The sequence below is a fragment of the Mustela nigripes genome, chromosome 3, assembly GCF_022355385.1.
Source record: "Mustela nigripes isolate SB6536 chromosome 3, MUSNIG.SB6536, whole genome shotgun sequence".
NCBI classification, from domain to species: Eukaryota; Metazoa; Chordata; class Mammalia; order Carnivora; family Mustelidae; genus Mustela; species Mustela nigripes.
Genome location: NC_081559.1, coordinates 69,708,296 through 69,733,889, shown reverse-complemented (window position 1 = coordinate 69,733,889; position 25,594 = coordinate 69,708,296). Strand labels below are relative to the sequence as shown.

At 38.1% G+C, this 25,594-nt stretch overlaps 1 protein-coding gene across 5 annotated transcripts in view; it reads left to right on the top strand.

Moving 5' to 3' along the window:
* The window catches only part of CHN1 (chimerin 1), a 211,735-nt gene that overhangs the window by 148,078 nt on the left and 38,063 nt on the right, over positions 1–25,594 (top strand). For all 5 annotated transcript variants that reach the window (XM_059394198.1, XM_059394199.1, XM_059394200.1 and 2 more), the window contains one exon: positions 17,750–17,827. In XM_059394198.1, the coding sequence (XP_059250181.1) occupies positions 17,750–17,827 (78 nt within the window). The remainder of the gene's footprint in view (positions 1–17,749; positions 17,828–25,594) is intronic.

Here is a 25,594-nt window from a genome sequence, read left to right as displayed (position 1 = left end):
TAATTGTTTACCCATGAGCTTGAAATGGCTTTCCACCTTGTAAATTATGTATGTCTTTTTGGTGAATTTTAATGGAAAGCTTATTTATCTCTTTCTAAAGACAACTTAGTTAGTTGCTCAGGAGACTAGTCTCTCAATCCATTGGTTTGGAGGGTAGTTTTGTTGATTTGTTTTTATCTAAGGAACACAAAAAGCCAGTGCAAAAACAAATATAAAAACAAACAAAAAAAGCAAGCTGCTCCATAACTCTTCTTGAAGCCCCAATAGACATTTGTCAAATGGTCTGTGTCTGCATATATCTAATTAAAAGCTACATAAAACTTTACTCACCACAATCTAAATAATAAAAAAGGCTTTTAATTGCTGGAAATTAATCACCAAGGCTGACCATACTTCTCTATAAACCACTTGTCAGGCTTAGAACTGAATTGGGTATGGTCATTTTCAGGTGTAAATACTTATCCTTGCTCTTGGTTCTGGGTCTTTGTAAACCTGGGACTTCCTAAGGTGAGAGGCATTCTCATGCGTGTTAAGTGATCATATCTCCGGTGTCAGGGAAGCAGAGCGGATTAGAGAGAGAATAGAGTGTGAAGTCAGGAGGGCTGGGTTTCCATCATGGCTCTTTTGCTTACTGATTATCTGCAAATACCTTAGCATCATAGAATTTTCCTTCTGAAGAACAGGACTGGATACAATGCACTGGTTTATGTGACAAAGCACTTTGTAGAACCTGAAGCTCTGTGTAAGTGTTACTGAGCAGGGGATAGCCTGAAAACCAGACTTGGAATTTTTTTTTTTTTTTATCAAAATACGCAGAAGAATACAGTGATGACAGTTCTTGTAAAGTAAGACTAGATCAGGATCATGAAGCCAGTTACCTCACAGATTACTTTGTGCTATGTGACATGGCCCTAGAACCAGGGATCTACCTGGACCTCCCTCAGTCACCCAGGCCTGCTGTCCTGAAACTAGCTTGTGTGCTTCCTGCTAAAATACAACACATCTTCCTAAACCATCACTTTTTGCCCAGTAGTAATTGATTGAAAACATTTTTATATGGGTATGCTATTGAGGGACCTTAGAGAGCTACCCCCGGGTCCTTGCATGTGCCTTTTCACCGTTGGTTGCTCTTGGGAACATCTTGGTGGGAAAGGTAGTAGAGCTCTAGCCCAAGCTAGCCAGAGAGCCTTAAATAACATTTGACCTTCTCAACCTAAGATCTTTGCTTGCTCCTTAAATTATCCTCCATTAACCTGTCCTTTGTGGAGGTGGAAAGCAGCAGGGTAGATTCCTCTCAGTACAAGCAAATGTCACTGAAAGATGGAGGTTAAATTCTCCTTTAATCTTTTCTTCTTCCTCCTCGCAGAAAGTTGATAACAGTCTTTCTGTCTTATTGACTAATGTACTAGTCACTTCTGGGCCTGGTCCCCATGCCTCAAATTACTCTTCAGATGTCCAGCTGAATACATATACATATACATATACATATACATATACATATACATATACATATACGTGTGTGTATGAATATATATAGATGGATAAGGACACATAAAACATGGGGCACTTGGGTGGCCCATTCGGTTAATCATCTGTCTTTGGCTCAGGTCGTGATCCCAGGCTCCTGGGATGGAGTCCCACATGGGGCTCCTGGGATGGAGTCCCACATGGGGCTCCCTGCTCAGCGGGGAGCCTGCTTCCCCCTCTGCCCCTTGCCCCCACCCATGTGCATGTTCTCTCTCTTTCTCTCAAGTAAAGAAAATCTTAGAAAAAAAAATACGTAAGGGGCGTGTGTGTGTGTGTGTGTGTGTGTGTATAGAAGAATCTATCTTTTGTAAGTTACAGGTGGTGAAAGTTCTCTCTTAATTTCATTAGGATCCTTTGAACTAGTAAGAATTTCAGAAAATGAAATACTATAGACATGATATAAAAGGTTGATTTTAGCAAGTGCCCAGAAAGAGACTGTTTTTACTTTTTTTTTTTTTTTTTAAGACTTATTTATTTATTTATTTGACAAACCGATCACAAGTAGGCAGAGAGGCAGGCAGAGAGGAGGAAGCAGGCTCTCCGCTGAGCAGAGAGCCCGATGTGGGGCTCGATCCCAGGATCCTGGGATCATGACCTGAGCCGAAGGCAGAGGCTTTAACCCACTGAGCCACCCAGGCACCCCTATTTTTACTTTTTTTTAAACATCATTATCTTGACGTAAAACATGCCATATGGCAGTGTCATTACAAGAAAACATGTTAACGTCTAGCACTGAGGTGAACAATGAACACATCTATGAATTCTCATGCTTACAATTCTTCTCAGGGTAATTGTTAGGCAAGTTAAATTTTTTGCCTTCAGGCCACTCTCGCCATGTTCAGATAATAAAAACAGGTTTTCAGAATAGGTATGTTTGAATGGTATGTGTTCACAAATATACCTCATACCATGTGTCAGAGTTTATCTTTATTGAGGCTTTGAAATACTAAAATAAATTATAATTAGAATATTTTAATTGGACTATACATAAAGGAAATAAGCTTTTTGTACCTTAAGTTTAAGTAAGTTGGTACACGTCCTTTTTAAAATAACCAAAACACAAGGACTTCATCCCAGCCTAGTCCATGGAAGTCACTGGAGGAAGGAGAAAACTAAATTTTTATTGTGATACACTGTTGATTGTGAAATGTTTACTGGACCGCAGTAGTTTGAAATAACCTCACGTGGTAGTTTAAAATCTGAAAATACTCCTCATTATATAGGTCTGAGTTGGCATTTTAGTTGTAATTTCCAAATATGTAACTAAAAGCTTTCTGTAAATGTGAAATGTCTGCGATTCAAGAGTTTTGCTGTGGTTGTTCACAAGGTGTCTGTGCTCCTCTAATTTCATCTGTGTTGTTACTGAATAATAACAGTGTTTCTTTAAGTCTTGCAGATAATATACCAAAAATATGGGTAAACCAAAAATCAAGAAATCAATGATAACCTTTCCTACATTAGGAAATATTCATTGAGATGGAAAAACAGAATTTCCCATGGAGGCCAATTTGAGCTTTTCATTAAGAACAACCAGAAAAGAATGTTGTTATGATCAGCAGCATCCAACCAATCGTTGCCAGTGGCTGAATATTGGAGGGTGTTAGACTAGAATGTGTAATGGGTAATTTTATGTGTATTACATGTATATATTACTTTGTCATCACATAACTCAGGATAAGAAAACATCTTCCATTTATTTTATTTTTCCAAAGCACCTATTATATGAATTGTTATCAATATATCAGGGGTAAAATCTAGTGTCCTTTAAGAACTTATAAGTGAAAACTTGGGACTGTGGTTTAGGAACTCTCTTTAAAATAGCCATTTATGATATTTGAACAGAAGTATGCAAAACCATCATAAAGAGACTCCTGGAAAAAGACTCAGAGAGGTGGAATTTGCTTGGTCCATCTAAGCAGTGGTCAAAAATGAGGGAGCCCCACTAACTGGGCGTTCTTGTATATGAGCAGGGCCATCCTGGCTGAATAAGGCTTACCTCCGCGTTCAGTACCAGCTCATCTAACCCACTTGACTTGCTCTGATTCCTTTCTCATCAGCATCCTAATCATTTTTTGTTTCCAGTATAGGTATGTTAGCAGAGGAAAGAATGTTGGTCACCAGTTTATGATAATTGTATCTCATACCTTTATAAACTAGATGTGTCATTCTGCTTTTACCATATCAGTTTTATGAGCTTGGTATTATAATGTCACTCTCTCTTGAGAAATAAATATGATCACCTTGAGTTTCTGAGCCTACAAGACTGGGTCCCAGAAAAAAATCCTGTAGTAAATTAGTCAGAGCTGCCTTGTGGGGAATTGGAGATGGCCAAGCTGGTCTTTCCCAGTAGACCCACCCAAGTCTTCATACCCCTGTGTGCTGAATGAGTAGGAACCTTCCTTTCTCCTTTGATTTTCTATTACCTACACAGAGAACGCCACAGAGTTCATTTAGTGGAGGAGTTGGAAAAGTTCAGTGAGTTGGCTTCTCTCAGTCAGAGCCAGGCTTGGAAACCGGGCTTTGCGCCATTCCACCCCCTCTCCGGGCCTGGTGCTCTTCGTGCAGAGTGCAAAACACTCCCGCCAAACTGTTGCTTGGAAAATTTGATCGTTTCTGTTGTTTCTTGAAAGAATAAGGAACACAGGGCTGTACTTTTTTGTTTGCATTATATTTTCATATGTCCTGTGTTTAAAATTATTGCATACGAGTCTGTCAGGGAACATGTGAGAGTATACAGAATTTGGTGGTGTCCGTGTTCGTGTAATTTAAATTTATTATACATTGAACTGAGTGCACTGATGTGCTTTATTATCTGTTTAGATGGATATTATGTTAATGCTAGAGGAGCTATGTAATGAAGACGAAGTTAGGAATTACAATGTGACTGATGCCAGTAGCATAAAAATTTAGAGCCCTAGCAGAATGTAAGGGTTTCCCATGCAACATAAAAAGTTATTTATCCTAACATAACTAAAGGAATTTATTTGTCAAGTTCTGTATAGATGTTTTTACTGTTTGACTAAAAATGTATTTGAAAATTTTTATTAAGTGATGAATATGGTAGACACTCCAAATTCTAATGAAAGCAATACTAAAATAGCTAGGGATCTAAAGGGTACCAGAATTTAAATGACCTAGAAATTTATTCAAATGATAGCCTTTCAGAATTGCATGTTAACAAAAGATAATTTGAGAAGCAGGACAGTTCTAGAGGAAAGACACAGAATTTGAAGTCACATGGGCCTGGGTTCAAATTCTATTCCTCCCATATACTGAATGACCTCGGGCAATGTACTTAACCTTCTTAAGCTTCTGCCTCACCATTTACAAAGTCAGAATTGTAACGTCTAGCTTACTGATTGTTTTAACAACTAACCTACATCATCTCTTTGAAGCATTTCTTAGTATGGTAACATGCAGTTATTAGTTAATGTAATGTGACATATTGTCACTAAGTACCTTGCAGTATATTCCATTCTTGGCTCTAATGGAGAGAAAAATTAGGTTTTAAATTATAATTCAGGAGAAAAGGTATGAATAATCTGTGTATCTAGGGTGAGCTTTGCTTGGATCCACAAATCTTCATGATACAACTTGATATTGGGGGTTAGGAAAGCTGTTTTTAATTGAATTAGTTACTCACGGTATTACATTAGTTTTAGGTATACAGCATAGGGATTGTACAATTGACAATTCTGTATGTTATCTATGCTCACCACAAGTGTAACTACCATCTGTCACTATACTACGGTGACATATATACGCTATACTACAGTGACATATACTATGGTAATATACTGACTGTATTCCCTATGCTGTACATCTCATCCCTGTGACTTAGTCATTCCATAACTAGATGCCTGTGTCTACCATTTCTCCTTACCCATTTTGCCTATCTCTTCCCTTTTGGGCAACCAACAGTTTGCTCTCTATGTAAGGTCTAATTCTGCTTTTGTTTGTTTTGTTTTGTTTTTTTAGATTCCACATCTAAGTGAAATCATGTTATTTGTCTTTCTTTGTCTGACTCAGTTACCTAACATAATACCCTCTATGTTGTTGCAGATAGCAAGACCTCATTCTTTTTTTTATTGCTGAGTAATACTTCAGTGTGGTGTGTGTGTGTGTGTGTGTGTGTGTGTGTGTATCTCACATCTTTTTCCATCTGTGGATGGATGCTTCCACATATTGGCTACTGTAAACAATGGTACAGTAAACATAGGGGTACATGTATCTTTTCTAATTAGTGTTTTCAACTTTGGGGGATAAATACCCAGTAGTGGAATTTCTGGATCATATGGTATTTCAATTTTTTGAGTAATCTTCATACTGTTTTTCATAGTTGCACCAAAAATTTACATTCCCACCAACAGAGAGCATGAGGGTTCCTTTTCTTCATTATCCTTACCAACATTTGATGTTTCTTGTCTTTTTGACTCTAGTTATTGTGACATGTGTATCATGATATCTCATTGTGGTTTTGATTTGCATTTCCCTGATGATGAGTAATGTTGAACATCTTCTCATGTCTTTTGGCCATCTGTCTTCTTCAGAAAAATATCTGTTTATGTCCTCTGCCCACTTTTAATAAGATTATTTGGCTTTTTGGTGTTGAGTTCTGTCAATTCTTTATATATTTTGGATACTAACTCTTTATTTTATATGTCTGTTGCAAATTTCTTCTCCCATTCAGTAGGTTGCCTTTTTATTTTTTTTGATGGTTTCCTTTATTTTGGTGTAATCCCAATAGTTTATTTTTGTTTTTGTTTCCCTTGCCTGAGGAGACACATCTAGAAAAATGTTGCTGAGGCCTTTATGTCTTAGAGATCCGTCAGAGAGATATTGTCAAATGCCAAAGAGATATTGCCTATGTTTTCTTTTAGTTTTGTGGTTTCAGATCTCACATTTAGAGTATACTTTACTCCATTTTGAGTTCATCTTTATATACGGTGTGAGAAAAGAGTCCATTCTTTTACGTGTAGCTGTCCAGTTTTCCCCCGCATCATTTATTGATGAGACTGTCTTTTCCCCATTGTATATTCTTGTCTCCTGTATCATAGATTAATGGGCAGTCTGAGCATGGGTTTATTTCTGGGCTGTCTGTTCTGTTCCATTGATTTGTGTCTGTTTTGTGCCAGTCCTGTACTCTTGATTACTACAGATATTTAGTATATATCTTGAATTCTGGAGCTGTAATAACTCCAGCATTGTTCTTTCTCAAGAATGCTTTGGCTTTTGATGTCTTTTGTGGTTCCATACAAATTTTAGGATTATTTGTTCTAGTTCTGTGAAAAATGCTCTTCGTATTTTGATAGGAATTGTATTGAATCTGTAGATTGCTTTGGGAAGTATGGATATTTTAACAATATTAATTCTCCAATTCATGAGCGTGGAATATTGTTCCATTTGTTTGTGTCATCCTCCATTTCTTTCATCAGTGTTTTTTAGTTTTTAGAGTATAGGTTTTTCACCTCCTTAGTTAAGTTTATTCCTAGTTATCTTATTCTTTTTGGTACAATTATAAATAGGATTGTTTTCCCAATTTCTCTTTCTACTACCTGATTATTAGTATATGGAAACACAACCTTTTTCTATATATTAATTTTGTTTCCTGTGACTTTACTGAATTCATTTGTTACTTCTAATAGCTTTTTGGTGATTCTTTAGGTTTTTCTATGTATACTATCATGTAATCTGCAAACAGTGACAGTTCAATGTCTTCTTTATCAGTTTGGATACCTTTTGTTTCTTTTCCTTGTCTGATTGCTATGGCTAGGAGTTCCACTACAGTGTTGAATGAAAGGGTTGAGAGTGGATATTCTTGTCTTTTTCCTAATCTTAGGGAAACTCAATTTTTCACTTCTAAGTGTTAGCTGTGTGTTTTTTATATCCTTTATTATATTGAGGTTTGTTCCCTCTAGACCTATTTTGTAGAGGGTTTTTAATCATGAATGGATATTATACTTTGTCACTTTTTCTGCATCTTTTGAGATTATCATGATTTTTTCTTAAATATTTTATTTATTTGAGAGAGAGACAGAGCACTGGGAAGCAGAGCAACAGAGGGAAAGATAAAAGCAGGCTTCCCACTAAGCCAGGAGTCCAAGGCGGGGCTGGATCTCAGGACCCTGAGCTCATGACCTGGGCCAAAGGCTTAGCTGACTGATCCACCCAGGCAGCCCAAGAGGATCGTGATTTTTATCTTTCATTTTGTTGATGTGGTGTTTCATCCTGGTTGATTTGCAAATATTTAATCATCCTTGCATCCCCAGAATAAATTCCAGTTGGTTGTGGTGACCAGTCCTTTTAGTGTATTGTATAGTATGGTTTGCTAATATTTTGTTGAGGACTTTTGCCTTTATGTTCAAGGATATTTTGTATCAGGGATATTGGCTTAGAGTTTTCTTTTTTCATGGTGCTTTTGTCTGGTTTTGGTACCAGAGTGATGCTGGACTCAACAATGTATTTGGAAATTTTATCTTCTAATTTATGGAACAGCTTATGGAGAAGAGGTGTTAATTATTGTTTAAATGTTTGGTAGAATTTACCTGTGAATCCATCTGGTCTTGGACTTTAATTTGTTGGGAGTTTTTTGATGACCCGTTCTCTTTCATTATTAGTAATTAGTCTATTCAGATTTGCTATTTCTTTTTTTATATATATTTTTTATTTGCTTATTTTGAGAGAGAGAGAGACAGAGTGAGAGAGGGCATGAGAGAGAAGGTCAGAGGGAGAAGCAGACTCCCCATGGAGCCGGGAGCCCGATGTGGGACCTGATCCCAGGGCTCTGGGACCATGACCTGAGCTGAAGACAGTTGCCCAACCAACTGAGCCACCCAGGCGCCCCAGATTTGCTATTTCTTCATGCTTCAGTTTTGTTTGTATGTTTCTAGAAATGTATCCATTTCTTCTAGGTTGCCATATAATTTTTTTGACATATAATTTTTTTATAGTATTCTCCTAGAATTCTAGAATTATTTCTTGAATGTTGGTTGTTTCTTCTTTTTCCTTTTCTGATTTTACTGATGTGAGTCTTCTCCCTTTTATTCTTGATGAGTCTGCCTAAAGGTTTATGAATTTTGTTTATCTTTTCAAAGACCCAGCTCTTGATTTCATTGACCTTTTCTGTTGTGTTTTAGGTTCTATTTCATTTATTTCTGCTTTGATCTTCATTATTTTCTTTCTTCTACTAACTGTAGTCTTTGTTCTTTCTTTTTCTACTTCCTTTAGGTGTAAATCTAGATTGTTTATTGGAGGTTTTTCTTTTTTTTGAGGTAGGCCTGTATCAGTATGAATTTTCCTCTTAGAACTGCTTTCATTGTATCCCAAAGGTTTTGGACCATTGTGTTTTTATTTTCATTTGTCTCCATGTATTTTTTTTTATTTCTTTATTGACCCATTGGTCTTTTAGTAACATGTTCTTTAGCCTCTACATGTTTGTGGTTTTTCTCTAGTTTTGTTTTTTGCTTGTAATTGATTTCTAGTTTCATAGGTTTATAATCAGAAAAGATGCATGATATGATTTCAGTATTCTTAAGTTTATTGAGACTTGTTTTTTGCCTAATATGTCATCTGTCTTGGAGAATGTTCCATGTGCACCTGAAAAGAATGTGTATTCTACTGTTTTTGGGTGGAAGGTTCTGTGTCTATCTGTTAAGTCCATCTGGTCTCATGTGTTATTCAGGGCACTGTTTCCTTATTGATTTTATGCCTGGATGATCTATCCATTGATGTAATTGGGGTACTAAACTCCCTTACTATTATTGTATTACTGTTAGCTTCTCCCTTTATGTCTTTTCATATTTGCTGTATGTGTTTAGGTGCTCCAATGCTGAGTGCATAAATGTTTACAATTGTTATATCTTCTTGTTGGATTGATCCTTTTATCATTATGTAATGCCCTTGTCTCTTGTTACAGTCTCTAAAGTCTCTTTAGTCTAGATTTTGCTACTGCAGCTTTTTTTCCACTTTCATTTGCATGAAATATCTTTTTCCTTCCATTCACTTTCAGTCTCTATGTGTGTTTGGGTCTGAAGTGAGTATCTTCTAGCCAGCCTATACATAGATCTTGTTTCTTTATCCATATCGACTTCACCACCCTCACCACCCTATGTCTTTCAATTGGAGCATTTAGACAATTTACATTCAAAGTAATTATTAATAGCTAAATACTTGCTGCCATTTTATTCATTGCTTTCTGGATGTTTTTGTACTTCTCTGTTCTTCTCTTGCTCTCTTTCTTTTTGGTTGATGCTTGACTGTTATTCTTACATTTCATTCTCTTTATTTTTTATGTAGATACTGTGGGTTTTGGGTTCATACATAACATCCTCAGTATATATGAATCTATACCAAGTTGATAGTCACTTAAGTTTAAAGTAAACACATTCTTTAAAAACTACTTTATTTCCTCTGCCATATCTTATGTATATGTTGTCCTATTTTACATCTTTTCATTTATAATTTTTTTCTATTTATCACCTTTTCTTTTCCACTTAAAGCAGTTCCTTTAACACATCTTATAAGGCCAGTTTAGTGGTGATGAACTCCTTTAACTTTTGTTTTTGTGGGAAACTCTCTCTTTTCTTCCATTGTGAATGATAACCTTGGTGGGTAGGGTATTCTTGGCTGTAAGTTTTTTTCTTTAAGTTCTTTGAATATATCATGCCACTCTCTTCTAGCCTGCAGAGTTTCTGCTGAAAAATCAGCTGATAGCTTTATGGGGTTCCCTTGTGTGTAACTATTTGTTTGTCTTTTGCTGCTTTTAAAATTCTCTTTACCATTAATCTTAAACATTTTTTTAATTTTTTTAAGATTTTATTTATTTATTTGACAGACAGAGATCACAAGTAGGCAGAGAGGCAGGCAGAGAGAGGGGGTAAGCAGGCTCCCTGCTGAGCAGAGAGCCCAACACAGGGCTCGATCCCAGAACCCTAAGATCATGACCTGAGCCGAAGGCAGAGGCTTAACCCACTGAGCCACTCAGGTACCCCAATCTTAAACATTTAAATGATTGTTTGCCATGGTGTGGACGTCCTTGGATTCATTTTGTTTGGAATTCTGTTTGCTTCCTGAACCTGGGGTTTCCTTCCCCAGGTTAGAGAAGTTTTCAGTAATCATTTGTTCAGATAAGTTTTCTGCCCCTTTCTCTCTCTCTTCTTCTTCTGGGACCTCTATAATGCAAATGTTTGTTGACTTGATGTTGTCTAAGAGATCCCTTAACCTCCTTTTTATAATTTCTTTTTTTCCTTTTTACTGTTCAGCTTGGTTGCTTTCCACTAACCCAGATTTCAGATTACTGCTCTGCTCTTCTCCCTCTATTAATCTACTAGTGATTTCATCTAGTGTAGTTTTCATTTTAGCTATTGTAGTCTTCAACTCTGATTCTTTTTAATATTTTGTCTCTTTTTGAAGTTCTCACTGAGTTCTTCAACTCTTTCCTCCAGTCCATGAGCATCTTTATGATTGTTACTTAAACTTTTTATCAGGCATATTGCTTATGTCTGTTTCATTTAATTCTTTTTCTGATATTTTGTCTTGTTCTTTCATTTGGACCATATTTCTCTGTATTCTCATTTTGCTTCACTTTCTGTGTTTGTTTCAATGAATCAGAACAGCTACTTCTAAGCTTGCAGGAATAGTCTTGTATATGGTCATTCCCTGTGTAGACTGCATGTGTCTCGTGATTGGCTGGCATGTACTGGGGGTCCTTGGGCTGTCCTTATGGGATGGCTGGAACTGAAGAGGACACGGGGTGGGCCGTCCCATAGTTGTCAATGCCAAGGGCTCCCTGGTAGGACAGCTGAAGCTGAAATGGTTATAAGCCAGGGGGACCTGGGGCTCTCTGTGCAAAGGGCACCCTGGCAGAGCTGAAGTGCATATAGATGGGGAGAGAGGAGGGTCCTGGGGCTCTATGTGCAGAGGGGGCTCTGGCAGGACAGCTGAAATGGATGCAGTTGTGGGTGTCCTGGGATGCTTGGCACAGGAGGTGCCCTGGTGAGCAGCTGGAGCTAAAGGAGGTGGGAGCCAGGAGGTCCCAGAGCACTCTGCACTGGGGTTGCTCCGGCAGTCATCTGGAGCTGAAGTGGTGTGGGTCTCAGTAAGACAGCTGGAGCTGGAGCAAACACTGACTGGGGTGGTCTGGTGTATCCTGTGCCAGAGCCACCTAGGTGGCACAGCTTGGGTTGGTGTGGGCAGCTCGGGGCCTGCTGAGATGGCAGGCCAGCAGTGCTCCTGTCTGTGCTGTCAGGTGGAGGGGCACATAGACCATGGCCCTCACCAGCCCCATCAACTCAGAGAATTCCAACAGCTCCCCTGCCATTTGGCAGTTCTAGGGCTGGATCTTTCATATTGTAGTTGCTTTTTAATTTTTTAATTTTTTTTATGAGTTTCAGGAGTAGAATGTAGTGATGTCATCAGCTGTGTGTGACACCTGGTGCTCATGAGATCATTGCCCACCTTAATACCTGTCACCCAGTTACGCCATCCCCCCACCCAGTTCCCCTCTTGTTTTTTTAACCGTGGCCTGCTCACAGCCCCTCAGTATTATTCCTTCCCACTGCAGTTTGCAGTTTCAGGGGTGGCAGTTTCCTTTGTTATTGTCTGTCAGGTGGTTCTCTATGCTGTCTGGCTTTTGTTGTGCGGAAGCTGTGAAGTCAACCCTCCGTCCTTCAGGAGGGCTTCCTCTATAAATAGGTGTAGATGTGCTTTGTCCACAGACAAGGGGAGTTCAGGGTCTTCCTGTGTTACCATCCTGGACCCCCAAAATCAAAGCTGTGTTCTTAATATCTGAATATTAATATTTTATAGAAATTGCAGGATTTTGCTAAACCTGAACCAGGTTTACCTAGTAGTTAATCCTGTTACTCCTCATCTCTCCAAGCTCTGGGCTATGCCAGCTGGAACATTCCTTTATGGTGCTTTTCTGATGAAATGTTGACTTTACTTAGTTAACTGGAACATTGTGTTCATGAGTCTGTGGTATCATCATGATATTCAAAGGAGGTGGCTCTCTGTGTGAGGTCCTTTCAGTTTCCTAGAGAATACTCTTACTGTTAACGAGTTCTGACATTCATAGTTAGATTTATTCCTTTGGCATAAGTCTTCGGTCTTACATTAAAAACCAGATATTTGTGGAAAAGGAAGTATAATCAGTCATTTGTACCTTAGCATGAATAAATTGATAAGACCCTTCCCTGTAAGCAGGTTTTGAGGTGGGAAGGTGGACAGAACAAGGATTATTCAGAGTTTGAACCTGGGGGTTCAGATTGCCAGGACAGGATAAGGTAAGGATTGCAGAACAGTGATGCCTGTGTTGTGTCCTTAAAGCACCTGATTACAGCCTGACCTGAAGCTTATACTGCTTAGGCCAGTGGTTTGGGGCCTTCTATGTGTCCCACAGTCCCACTATATTAACCCTGATCTTGGAAATAGAAGTCCTCAGATACAAGGGAAGGAGGGAAACTTCTACTTATTGATTATTATCTGTGCCAAGAATAATATAAAATGTTTCCCATATATTATCTCATCTAATTCTATAATCTAAGTACTTTTAATCAATTATACACATAAGGAAACAAAGACTGAAAGAAATGAGTAACTTGATCAGGACATGACACAGCTAGTAGAAGACAGGGTTAAGATCAGCACTTTTGTCCGGCCCACAACCTGGTCCTGTCGTACTACACTTGGTGAAAATGAGAAACTAGTTTTGCATAAATTCAGTATTATTACTGGACAAACAGGATAGAGAGATCAGTGGTGGACATTTCTTTATTTGAAAAACAGCAAATTGTTCCCTTCCAGGGTCTCCTGTTTCCCCCTTCTGTTTCTTTTTTTTTCCCTTCTTTTAAGATTTTATTTATTTATTTGACAGACAGATACCACAAGTAGGCAGAGAGGCAGGCACAGAGAGACAGAGAGGAGGAAGCAAGCTCCCTGCAGAGCAGAAAGCCCGACGTGGGGCTCCATCCCAGGACCCTGAGATCATGACCTGAGCCGAAGGCAGAGGCTTTAACCCACTGAGCCACCCAGGTGCCCCTCCCACTTCTGTTTCTTATTCCTCACACAACTGCCTCCCACTATACACACACCATTTTTGTAGTTCCTTTTTTGTAGTCCCCTTCTCTATATTACAGATGGTACAGACAGAGGTAGAAACTGAGAAGGCTGTAGATTCTGCCTGTTCTTCATTTCTTTTTCCAGGCTCGTCACCCTCATTTAGGTGAATATACAAAAGTGCCATCATTATCAAGGATGGCCAGAGTTAGGTCTCAGGCAGGCCAAAGAGTTAGTCAAAATGAAACACTAAATACTGCTGGTAATACCACCATTTAGTGAGTGCTTACTACTAGGCAGTCTCTTCCCTTTGATACATCATCTCTTTTAAACTGCCCTGTTTAAGTGTGTAAATGAGGTAAACAGTGCACCAAGCAAATCTCCCAAGGTCAGGATTCAAACCTAAGTGTCTCTGATTGCAAATCCCATCTTTTTTTATTGTAATAATTTATTATATAACATATAGGTAAATAATAAATTATTACAATAAAAAAGATGGGATTATATATATAATATATAAAATATATATTTATAAATATATGTATAATATATAATACATATATTTATAAATATATATATATAAATTATTATAGTATATCACCCCCAATACAAATAGGTACCTTCATTTGGTCTTGTTTTCTTACCCAGGTATTTCATGGACCATTATTTGTGTAAGCTCCTGTGTTAAATTCAGGGTTTTACTAAGATGTGTAAAACTCAGTCTATATGAACAGCTACACAGGAACTGTGATATCAGGTGGAATGTGGTACATCTCATAATTAATGAACAGGGAAGGGAGCGGAGGTTCCTGGATGGGTAAAGTCACACCTAATTGGTGCAGATCCTCAAAGGTCCCACTGGGGGAGGGCGTGCTGAAACGGAGCCTTGCAGGCTGCACTGCCTGTTGCACACACGGGTGCTGAACTTGAGGTCTAGGGTTGTTAGTTACTACTGCTTTTCTCACCGTCCATTGTTATTCATTGCTTCCTCTGTTTTACCATCTATTGCTGCTTTTTGAAATTGAAAGGGAAAAATAACTAGAGAAACCACCTTGAAGAGAATCAGAGAGGAAAACAACTACCCTCAAACTTCAAAATTCCCTCTCATTTTCCAATGTCGATGTTTAAGCATGATGTTTAAAAAGCCAACTCTTACATACCACCAACTAGCTGTGGAGTGCAGGAAGTTAACTTTTGTAGGCCTCTCTTCTTTCATCTGTGAAGTGAGGAGAACATACGCCTCACGGGCATCTTTCTGCAGATTTAATGGGATTCTGTATGTAAAGTGCTTAGCTAGGTGCCTGGAACATGGATATGTAATAATAAATGATAGCTATCACTAGTAGATTCTATAGCTATCTAAATATGGCCAGATAAATACAAGGATGAACGGTATATATCTGTCTAGAACATCAGAACATTGGTGTTAGTTCTGAACTTTAGAATTAGCAGTTCTTAGGACTTGAGAGCTGTTGTAGCAAAATTAATGCAGAAGTTGCATTATTGCAAATTATTAAAGACATCATGTGACCAAAATCCCCTAGTTCTTTGAGAGTAGCTAAGAACTTCTTCCTTCGCCATTGTTTTATGTCTCCTGTTGCTCTGGGTAACTGCCTCAATTAGGTACCAAAATTATTTGGGAAGAAAAGTGACTGTGCAAAGTCTACAGCAGACTTGCCTCTCAAAGACAAAATGTACACTGTTGCCCAGCCGTGAATTTTCTCTACCATCAGTCTTTCTATGCATTGGTTGAATTTTAGTTACTACAGCTGAAGAACTGGGGATGGTTTATAACAAAGGACCTTGATCAGAAATAATTGCAGGGGGGCGGGGGGGGGCTGCTTTGAGTTACATGGGTGATTGTTTTCTTTGACATAGTAATGTAAACATTGAGCATTAAACATTGTAGAGAGAAAAAAAATTACTGTTAAATTTGCCTTTGGAGTCTGTTTTTCTAGTGTCTACTGAGAATTGGATAAACTTCACCCTTTGGTTGTACATGACTAAAGGGCTGTTTGGCATTTGTATTTTTAGTCATCACATGACAAACTTGGTCTAAACTAAAAAGTAATTTAGGTTAGGCAAGGAAAAAGTTCTTTCCCTTGTATTTTCTCTTAGAACAGGAACTTTTTTTTTTGTTTTATTTAATGACAAAATGGTATAAATTTGTGGGAATGAAATACCTATAGATATAAATATTAACTTCTGCCTTTTATTAGAAAATTTTTGAAAAATTATTTTTTTCTTAAGTTTATTTTTTTTAAGTAATTAAGATTTAAGAGATTAAAGTAATCTCTACACCCAGCATGGGGCTCAAATTCACAATCCTAAGAATAAGAGTCCCATGTTCTTCCAGGTGAACCAACCAGATGCCCTCAGAAAATTTTTTAAAGAGTAAGACATTTTAAAAGAACAGACTATATACTCAAGTAAATAAAAAAATTGGGGGATGTTTAGAAAATCAGTCATCAGTATTTCTAATATCTAGTGTGGTTTCAGAACAACTTCATGTCCTAATTAAATTAGAATCTGCACATACCTCCTATAGATTGGGCACATTGGACACATACCCCTATAGATAATGAAATCTGAGATAAATTGTGCTCAACAAATGGACTGAATTCACTTAAAAATAATTTTTGATTCTTTAAGTACAAGGTAACAATTAGAACCATAATGGGTTAAACTTAATTACCATAACATGAGGAAGCAAAGGGGAGATGTTTAGGGATCCAATATGGGAAAACTTCAGCTTCTTATAGTAGTTTAGCAAAAAGTATGGGTATTGCTCTTAAATGGAGCTGGATTTGTCTCTTACCCAGCACCCTTCCCCCCTTTTTATATCAGCAAACAAATATCCAAGGGTTCTACAAGCACAGTTATACTACATCTCTGACTTGTGTGCATGAGAAATTATTCTCAACTGGCCTCAAGCTCTTTGAATTAAGAATGTTGAGACTAATAATAAAAATAAAGACTGGATCCATTCACTTGTAGTTTCGCAACAAAATCCTTATAGGGAGACAAAACTGACCACTGCAGGGTGATAGCTGTGCTATATGCACACGGCTCATTCTGCATGAAAATCGTGTGCTACCAGTTCAAAGCCTCTTTTTTTTTTTCCCCATCAAAATACTTACCAGCTTTTGGGTTTTTGTGAGTTAACCTCAGTCCATAATGCACAAAGGAGGATAGAGATTAGCCTTTCATAATTTACCAGGCAGTGATGGGAAATTCTTTTGAAACCTGGTGCTGCCTGTTAACGTTCCTTTGCTTTTATTAGGTAAAAGAAATATTCCATTTTGTAATAATGCATGACTCATTCATCCCTCATTGTCTTCCCACTGATTTTTTTTTTTTTTCCCTTGAGCCAGCAAGAAAATCTTACAGGAGAGGAGGGAGGAAAAGAGACAGAGTTGAGGAATACAATACTTAAATACTGTTGCTTGATCCTCATTGGTTATCTGCTTTCTTACGGGGACCAGTGTAATCCAGCCTTCCCTGTCAAATCCTTTCCTTCCCCACCCCCCTGCTAGGGGCTCCACAGGGTGCCTGCTGCTAGAAGCTGACTGCAGGCAGTATGTAGGCATCTTTCATCCAGAATGGACAGTAACATATTGAATAGAGAAGGAAGCTTTTAGAAATGTATCATATGTCAAAATTGCATGGTTTTTAAAGAGGGATGGAGAGATGCTGAATGTTTTGTATATTAGCATCGATTCTTTATGTCTATTCAGACTCTTAAGTTTTCAGAAGCTTAAATATAGAGCCCTTTAAAAAAAAAAAAAAAGAAGAAGAAAGAAGAATTTTTCTGGTTAGTCGACCTCTTTCTAAGAAGTGCTTCATCATTCTCCTCCACCTCTCCGCGATGTTTCTCTGCAGCTCTCTGTAGATTAGGGTTCTGTGCTGGCTGGCAGAATGCTCATTTGTTAGCTGAACAGAGTTCACCGGCAGACAGAGCTATATAGGTTTTATTTCTTTTCTGAATTCCAAAATGCCATCCAAAGAGTCTTGGTCGGGTAGGAAAACTAACAGAGCTGCAGTTCACAAATCAAAACCAGAGGGCCGTCAGCAAGATTTATTGATAGCAGCTTTGGGAATGAAACTGGGTTCTCAAAAGTCGTCTGTGACAATCTGGCAACCTCTGAAACTCTTTGCTTATTCGCAGTTGACATCACTTGTTAGAAGAGCAACTCTGAAAGAAAACGAGCAAATTCCAAAATATGAAAAGGTTCACAATTTCAAGGTAAGAATATTTGTTTTTAACCTTTTCTTACAAGAGAGAAAATGCCCATTGCTTGCAGTACACAGCGTTAAAGGAATTTCTTTTGCTGTCTTTTTTAAAACTACGATGACTGGACTAAAATGTTCTTGCTATTTAAGGAATGAAGATGTTTTAAGCATGGTTTTATTTAAGGGATAGCTGACTAAAGCTAATAGAACCCAACTCCATTTTCTCTAATGCTGATTTAGTATTCTACTTAATCAATGTACACTCGATGGTAAAAGTCTGGACTGACATTTGAAAGGTCTCATTTAATAATGGTTCTGGCATTATTTTATTTGTGATGCAAATATGTCTAACTACCTTTGTCGGATATTTCATGAGAAGATTAGATCTTATCTCTGTCCCTTTCTGGTGAAAAGCTTTGGATGTAAGAGGCGTGTGTTGTTGCATCTGGATTGAGCAGATGGTCTGCATTTCCCCCAGTTTCTGTCTTTCTCCTCTGTTAATGAATTGACCATGATGAAAGGAGGGGGCTACCCCAGGACTGTTCCTGCAGATTCAAGCAGCCTCTCTTTACTTTTTTGAGTATTGCTTTCTGTGTTTGTGTGTGTGTGTGTGTGTGTGTGTTTAATTAGTGTGTTACTGTGTTTTACCAACTCTACTTTAGTAATCATCTTTCGTCAAGATGATGTGTGTGTTGGTTCAAGTTGCCTGCATACCTAGCAGAATATAAGGCCTTGGAGTTGGGTCCTCAGCAGCCTAACTGGGGAAACATGCAGTGGGAAGCTGTGCAGACGAACACCCAGTTAGCTCGGCGGGTGGACGCACCGGTACGTCCACCGTCCCTTCCCAGGAGTTACCTGGTCAAGTTTTCTGTCTTTAGTTTAGTAATGTTGGAGGGCATATGGTTTCAAAGGAGGATAGGCTGGATCCCTGATCTTCTGTTTATTCAGCAGATATATTCATTCAGGATGTACTTCTCACTTCCCATTTGCAATTTGTCCTGATTGTTAACACTAGCATTTATTTTACTCAAATGCTAATCACCACACCCCTAATACTACTTTTTTAGTAAGGAACAGATTTTTATTATCTCCATATCATTTGGGTATAAAGGATAAATTTTAAACTGTTTGGACTGTATGAAGATTGCTAATATTTCAAGGTAAAACAAATACCATTTTTTTCTCCCTCTTTAAATATATTGTTCAGGACCTTACCTTTCAGCTGGTATCTTTGATTTTAAGTGAAATTGAGACCATTGAGTATGTGCATCCAGACTCAACCACCTCTTTCATTTCTGAACCTGAACAGTATATGCAAGTTACTAGGCCTCAGTCTCCTCTTGCATGACAAATTGGTCATACAGGATTTTTATCAAGAGAATGACCCCAAGTATAAAGTTACATGCATGCTCAGTCGAAAAAAGCCACTGAAGTTTCCAAGCAAGAAACTATGCATACTGTTTAGAAATGGCTGGGATTTAAAATTATATCTCTAAGGATGCCCCCTCTGCTGTGTTCAGCAGGAATAGACTGACCTTTTAAGGATGCCATTTTAGGGGCGCCTGGGTGGCTCAGTCATTGGGTGTCTGCCTTTAGCTCCAGTCGTGATCCCTGGGTCCTGGGATCGAGCCCTGCATCGAGCCCTGCATCGGGCTCCTGCTCAGCGGGGAGCCTGCTTCTCCCTCTCCCACTCCCGCCTGCCTGTGTTCCCTCTCTCTCTGTCAAATAAATAAAATCTTTAAAAAAAAAAAAAAGGATGCCATTTTAGTGCCAAGTCAAGTTTGATCAAAAGCAAATAGTAAATCTGTTCAGGGATTTGCATAAACAAGCACATCCTCCCCGCCCCCCTTTTTTTGGTGGTGGTGTTGTATTTTCCAATAATTGTTCTATTTTAATTTAACACATGGCTTTAATGAGCAAATTTTGAACAGACAGAAAAGTGCTGACTCTGGGACCAATTGTGACCCTTTGCTTGGTACCCAAACTGCTATAAAGATGCTTGTGTTTTTTAAAAAAAAACAAAAAACGGAGAAAGAACACGTTAAAAAGAAGTCTGCTTCCTTCACTGGAGCTAAAAAAATTAAAATCAAGTGGGCTGTACTTTTTAAAAAGTATTTATGCTCCGAGAAGAGCTCATATTAGACAGTGAAGTTCTATTACATATTTTTTATAGTTGCTAATAAGGTCAGAAGTCTCAGAATTTGACTCCTTCTGTTGAAATTATTCTTTGTTATTTAAGAAATGTTTCTGTGGGGTGGCATTATAAAAAAGAGAAAGGTGGGGGGGGAGTCATAGTCGACTTTAGAGAACATGCCCCCCGCCAAAGAATTCAGACTCTGTGGCAGGAGCACTTCTCTCCCACACAGATGTTCACTTAGAAGGTCACGCTTGTGATATGTAAGTGTGTACAGTTCAGCGATTTATGGTGGGAAGAACTCTGAGCATTTATATGATGATAATCATTCATATGGCCTTGCCCTTGACTATTTCTCTGTTGGTAAAAGTGGATTTTGCTATCCACAGGCCCAAAAGCCTCATTTCAATGTGGTTTTCTTTTTTGCTTCTTGAACTGCCTTGTTATGTAACATTGCTCTGTGGCATTGAACAGCTGCCAGATCTCATTTCAGAAGGTAAAGCCAAGAATACCTTATACCTTTGGTGCAAGTACTCACCAAGCTGAGATCCAAAAAAAAAAAAAAATCAACCAGTCCTAACTGCAGACAGGTGTTTTGTTTTTTGATTTTTTTTAATAGTTTTTTTTTTTTTTTAATAGAAAGCAGGAAGTCTTCCCAATTACTGTTATGTAACATGGCCTTTTAAATTTTTTCTGATGTTATTTATAAGAATTTGATTTAAAAAAATCTATCTCAACAATTGTTTCTTGCAGGGAGATCATCATTTAAAAAACAAATGTACTACATCCTTTAAAACTGATTATAATTTGTCAACATAACTTAGAGCGAAAATAATTTTAACTCTTTCCTGGATCAAGCTCTCTCTTTTTTTTTTTTTTTTTTAAGATTTTTATTTATTTATTTGACAGAGAGAGATCACAAGTAGACAGAGAGGCAGGCAGAGAGAGAGGGGAAGGGAAGCAGGCTCCCTGCCAAGCAGAGAGCCCGATGTGGGACTCGATCCCAGGACCCTGAGATAATGACCTGAGCCGAAGGCAGCGGCTTAATCCACTGAGACACCCAGGCACCCCTCAAGCTCTCATTTTAAGAACTGCTCCTGTCCTAACACAACAGAGAGAGAGAGAGAGAGAGAGAGAGTGTGTACAGGGTTAATTTCTTGAGCAAACTTAAAAACTGAACCAAAACACCTCTGACATTAAGACACAGGCACTCCAGCAGCAATGACTATATCCTATATCCTACATTTGAGGTTTTCTGGTTGGAATCATAACTGAGACCCAGCCCTGGCCCTCAGGAGCTTGCTTAGCATTTATATGACCTTGGGCAGACTGCTTGATCTTTCAGCCACTGGTTTTGCATCAGAACTGAGCTCCTGGTAGGTATAAGGTACTTGGTAATGGCTATTTTCCTTATAACAAATTACCCCTAGATGTTTTTTTTCCTGAATCCATACCAAGGCTATTTCATGCCCAGGTACAGAGGTCGTGATGGAATTGAGAGCCCAGGCATGATTGTGTGGTGAAAGGAAGCCCTTGCTTCTTTCTTAGCTCCCAGGCAGAGTTAGAGGTTATGCAAGAGCCGTTGCATTTTCATGCACCACAGAGTACAGTGAAATCCTCGAGTGTCTCTTACTCCTTCCAGATTTAACTATTTGGTGTTTCATTCAGTATAATTTAGATAGCTCTATAAAATAAAATCAAGATTCCATATAGTGAAAACAACCATAGAAACCTGGCTACTTACACAAATTAAGTCATTTAAAGAAAAGAACATTAAGAATTACAGTGAAATAATATTTTAAAATCTGTCTTTAGTCTTTTTTTTTTTAAGGTAGTCTTGAAGTGGCCACTGGTTCATGCTCAAGTCTCAGATACTTGCATTCTGCATAGAAATGAAAGATGTGACATTATATTAACAGCCTTTATGTTGCCAATATAATATGCAAGCAGTGAATCCTGAAATGTGAATTGATATTGTAATTAAATAAGACTATAACATGAACCTTGTAATATTTACTAAAATTACTGAGTCAGGACCTACTGGGTTTAAAGTGATAGTGGTGGACCTGCCAATCCTGGCCGAGCAGGTGTGCTGCTGTGTGATAAACGGGAGGGTAGAAATGGCCAGCTCTCCTATTGAGAGTGGTCTTTCCTTTCCTCCGAAGGACACAGACAGATCCAACACCTGTGGTCCTTATTTGATTCCCATTTGAGAATAAACACAAAATGAACCAGCAAATAAAAACAGAGTTAGGATGAAACGTGGAGTTAAACTACATGATCCATAAGTGACCTTACAGCTCTATAATTCTCTTGGGACAGCTGGCTGGCTCAGTTGCTGGAGCGTGCAACACTTGATCTCGGAGTTGTGAGTTCGAGCCCTATAGTGGGTATAGAAACTGCTTAAAAATTAAAGTTCTCTTGAGTATATTGAGAAGTATTAGATTTGTTAAGATATTTATCATTTTCATTCATCATTTTAAAACTTTATTAAGGCCCATATGAGGACAAGATATTAGTGTTTATTTTTACACTTGATCTTAGCCAAAAGGCTGAGAAGCAACTGTTTATTTTTTTAAAAGAATTAAAATAACCTATATATGAAGGAATACTTTTTAAAAACATGTTATATTAACAGTGAACTATCCTGTTCACCGACTAGGGTACCTGTGTACTCTCCCCACCAACCATCACACTGCTACCATCCCCCACTTCTTTACTCATCTCCACTCTTCCTTCCCCTGTCCCTATATTTAGTAAAACACAAATGTTCAAGAAACATCTGCTGAATGACTAAATGCACATACAATGTGACAGGAGGGAACTTTCTTTGTGGTGGTGGCAGTGATTGTTGTATTTGGAAATCACCTCTCCTGCAGCAGGAAATTTCAACATAAAAATAGGTTCTACCAATGATTTTTAAGGCACATAATGTTACAATTTTAATCGAATTTACGTGAGTTTTTTAAGTGCAGTCAAACAATACCTTCTTCTTGTCTTACATTTTACTGGAGAATCTGTGTTCATGTTTTAAGTGCTCAGAAATTTCACTACTGTTTTGAATTAGTAACATTATAAAAGAAGTTAAATGCAATATGACTAATGGAAAAGGCAACCTGGAATGTCTCATTATTAGACATCATTGCTCTTCCTATGGGTAAGAACATGGAGTGTCTGACAGCTGTTTTAAAGGAATAAATGTTTTCCTTCAAATGGAAGATTAAATTATATATAATACTGTATTATACATTCTCTATATATCTATATAGAGAGAAATATATATATTACATATATATATTTCTAGGTTATACAAATATATTTATATGTGTCTCTGTATATAAACACACAGACAAAATTCCCAATTCTTAATGTGGGTCACTTACAAGAGAAGATAAAAATAACAAAGCTCAGCACAGATCAGCAGTTTTTCTCTCCTTAGGGCAGTCATGGAGGGAAAGTGGGAGATTGGACAAGATCATCTATAAGATCCCTGTAGGCACTGTTGCTGTTACTGTTCAGTATAGTACTTATCAGATGCTACAGAAGTCAAAAATAATGAACACATGCTACTCTGCTCTTTATCTCTGTCCCTAATGGTGGTGAGGAGGACCACAAGACTCACCATGCATTTCTGTCCAGGCCTCTGCACTGCCCCTCAGCATCATGACCTTCTCAGCCTCAGCCCTGTCTGTCCTTTTTAGGGTTTGGAGCATTGGCTGAGGAGCCAGTTATGATGCCTCAAGTACAGAGAAGGTTACTGCTTGCCATTCATAATCCAAAAAGAAACACTTCTCAAGCTTAGCACATAGTTGCTTTTACTTCTTTGTATCCATTTTATGGGGCTAGAGAATTTTAAATGTTATACTTAACCCAAGAGAAACCCACGTTTTATGGATTGGAAGAATATTGCTAAAATGTGCATGCTACCCAAAGTGATCTTCAGAGCTAATGCAACTCCGGGCGTAATCCCAATGGCATTCTTTACAGAACTAGAAAAAGCAATCCTAAAATTCACGTGAAACCACAAAAGACCAAAAGCAATCTTGAGCAAGAAGAACAAAGCTGGAGGCATCAGTACTTTCTGATTTCAAAACGTATAACAGAGCTACAGTAATCAAAACAGGATAGCACTGGCATAAAAATAGACCTATAGACTAATGAAACAAACGGAAAGCCCAGAAATAAATCCATGTGTCAGCTGATCTTCAACAAGGACACCAAGTACACTAAATAAGGACAGGCTGGTTTCTTCATTAAATGATGCTGGGAAAACTGGCTATATGCAAAAAAAAAAAAAAAGAAGAAGAAATTTATTCCTTATTTCACATCATATACAACAATCAACTCAAAATGGGTTAAAGACTTAAATATAAGACTTGAGACTATAAAAGTTCTAGTAGAAAACAAAGGCAAAAACATTGGTGTTGGCTGTGATTTTTTCAGATAGGACCCTAAAAACACATGCAACCAAACCAAAAATAGACAAGTGGAATTGCATCAAAGTAAAAGCTTCTGCACAGCAAAGAAAATAATTGATGGAATGAAAATGCAACCTATGGGATGGAAGAAAATATTTTAAAACCATATATCTGATAAGAGGTTAGTATCCCAAAATATGTAAGGAACTCATACAGCCCAATAGCAGAAGCAGCCTGATTTAAAAACAGACACAAGACCTGAGAATAGCCATTTCTCAAAAGATAAACAAACAGCCAATAGGTCTGTGGAAAGATGCTCAACATCACGAATCAGCAGGGAAATGGAAATCAAAGCCACAATGAGATATTACCTCATACCTGTTAGAATGGCTGTTAGAAACAAGACAAAAGATGGCCAGTGCTGGTGACGATGTGGAGAAAGAGGAACCCCTGTACGTTGTTGCTGTGAATGTAAGTTGATGTAGCCATTATGAAAAATAGTATGGAAGTTCCTCAAAAAATTTTTTAAAAACAGCCTTATGATCCAGCGGTAGGTTACCTTTCCACTCTGCTGATTGTTTCCTTTGCTATGCAAAAGATTTATCATTAAATGTAGTCCCAATTGTCTATTTTTGCTTATGCTGTTTTAAAATTTAGAGGGATTCGGAAGTTTGTCTTTCTCACTAGGAGACTATCAACAGAACTTATTAAGTGTACTATTTGTTTTGTTTAATTAAAAAGCAAATAAAAAGAACGTCAGGCCAGCCTTGAAATTAAAATACATGGTTGTCACTTTTTTTTAAGAGAGTGAGACATCGAGAATGCACATGAGTGGCGGGAGGGGTAAAGGGGGAGAAAGAAAGAGAGAATTCCAAGCAGGCTCTGCTGTCGGAGCCCCAACACGGGGCTCTTTCCCTCTCATGAGCCTGAAATCATGACCTGGGCTGAAATCAAGAGTCAGACACCCAGCTGACTGAGCCCCCCAGGCGCCCCTAGGGTTGTCCCTTTTAAATGTCTGGGCTCTCTTACCAGAACCAATTCTGATTCTTATTCCCAACCAATATCTTAATGTGAGACCCTCTGACAAATAACTACATCTAACACTGTATTGATTATTTCTGGCATTTATAACCATTCTATTGATATATTTTAGAAAATTTGGTATCACTCACACCTGTCCGAATGGCTAGAATCAATAAGACAAAAAAACAAGATTTGGGAAGGACAT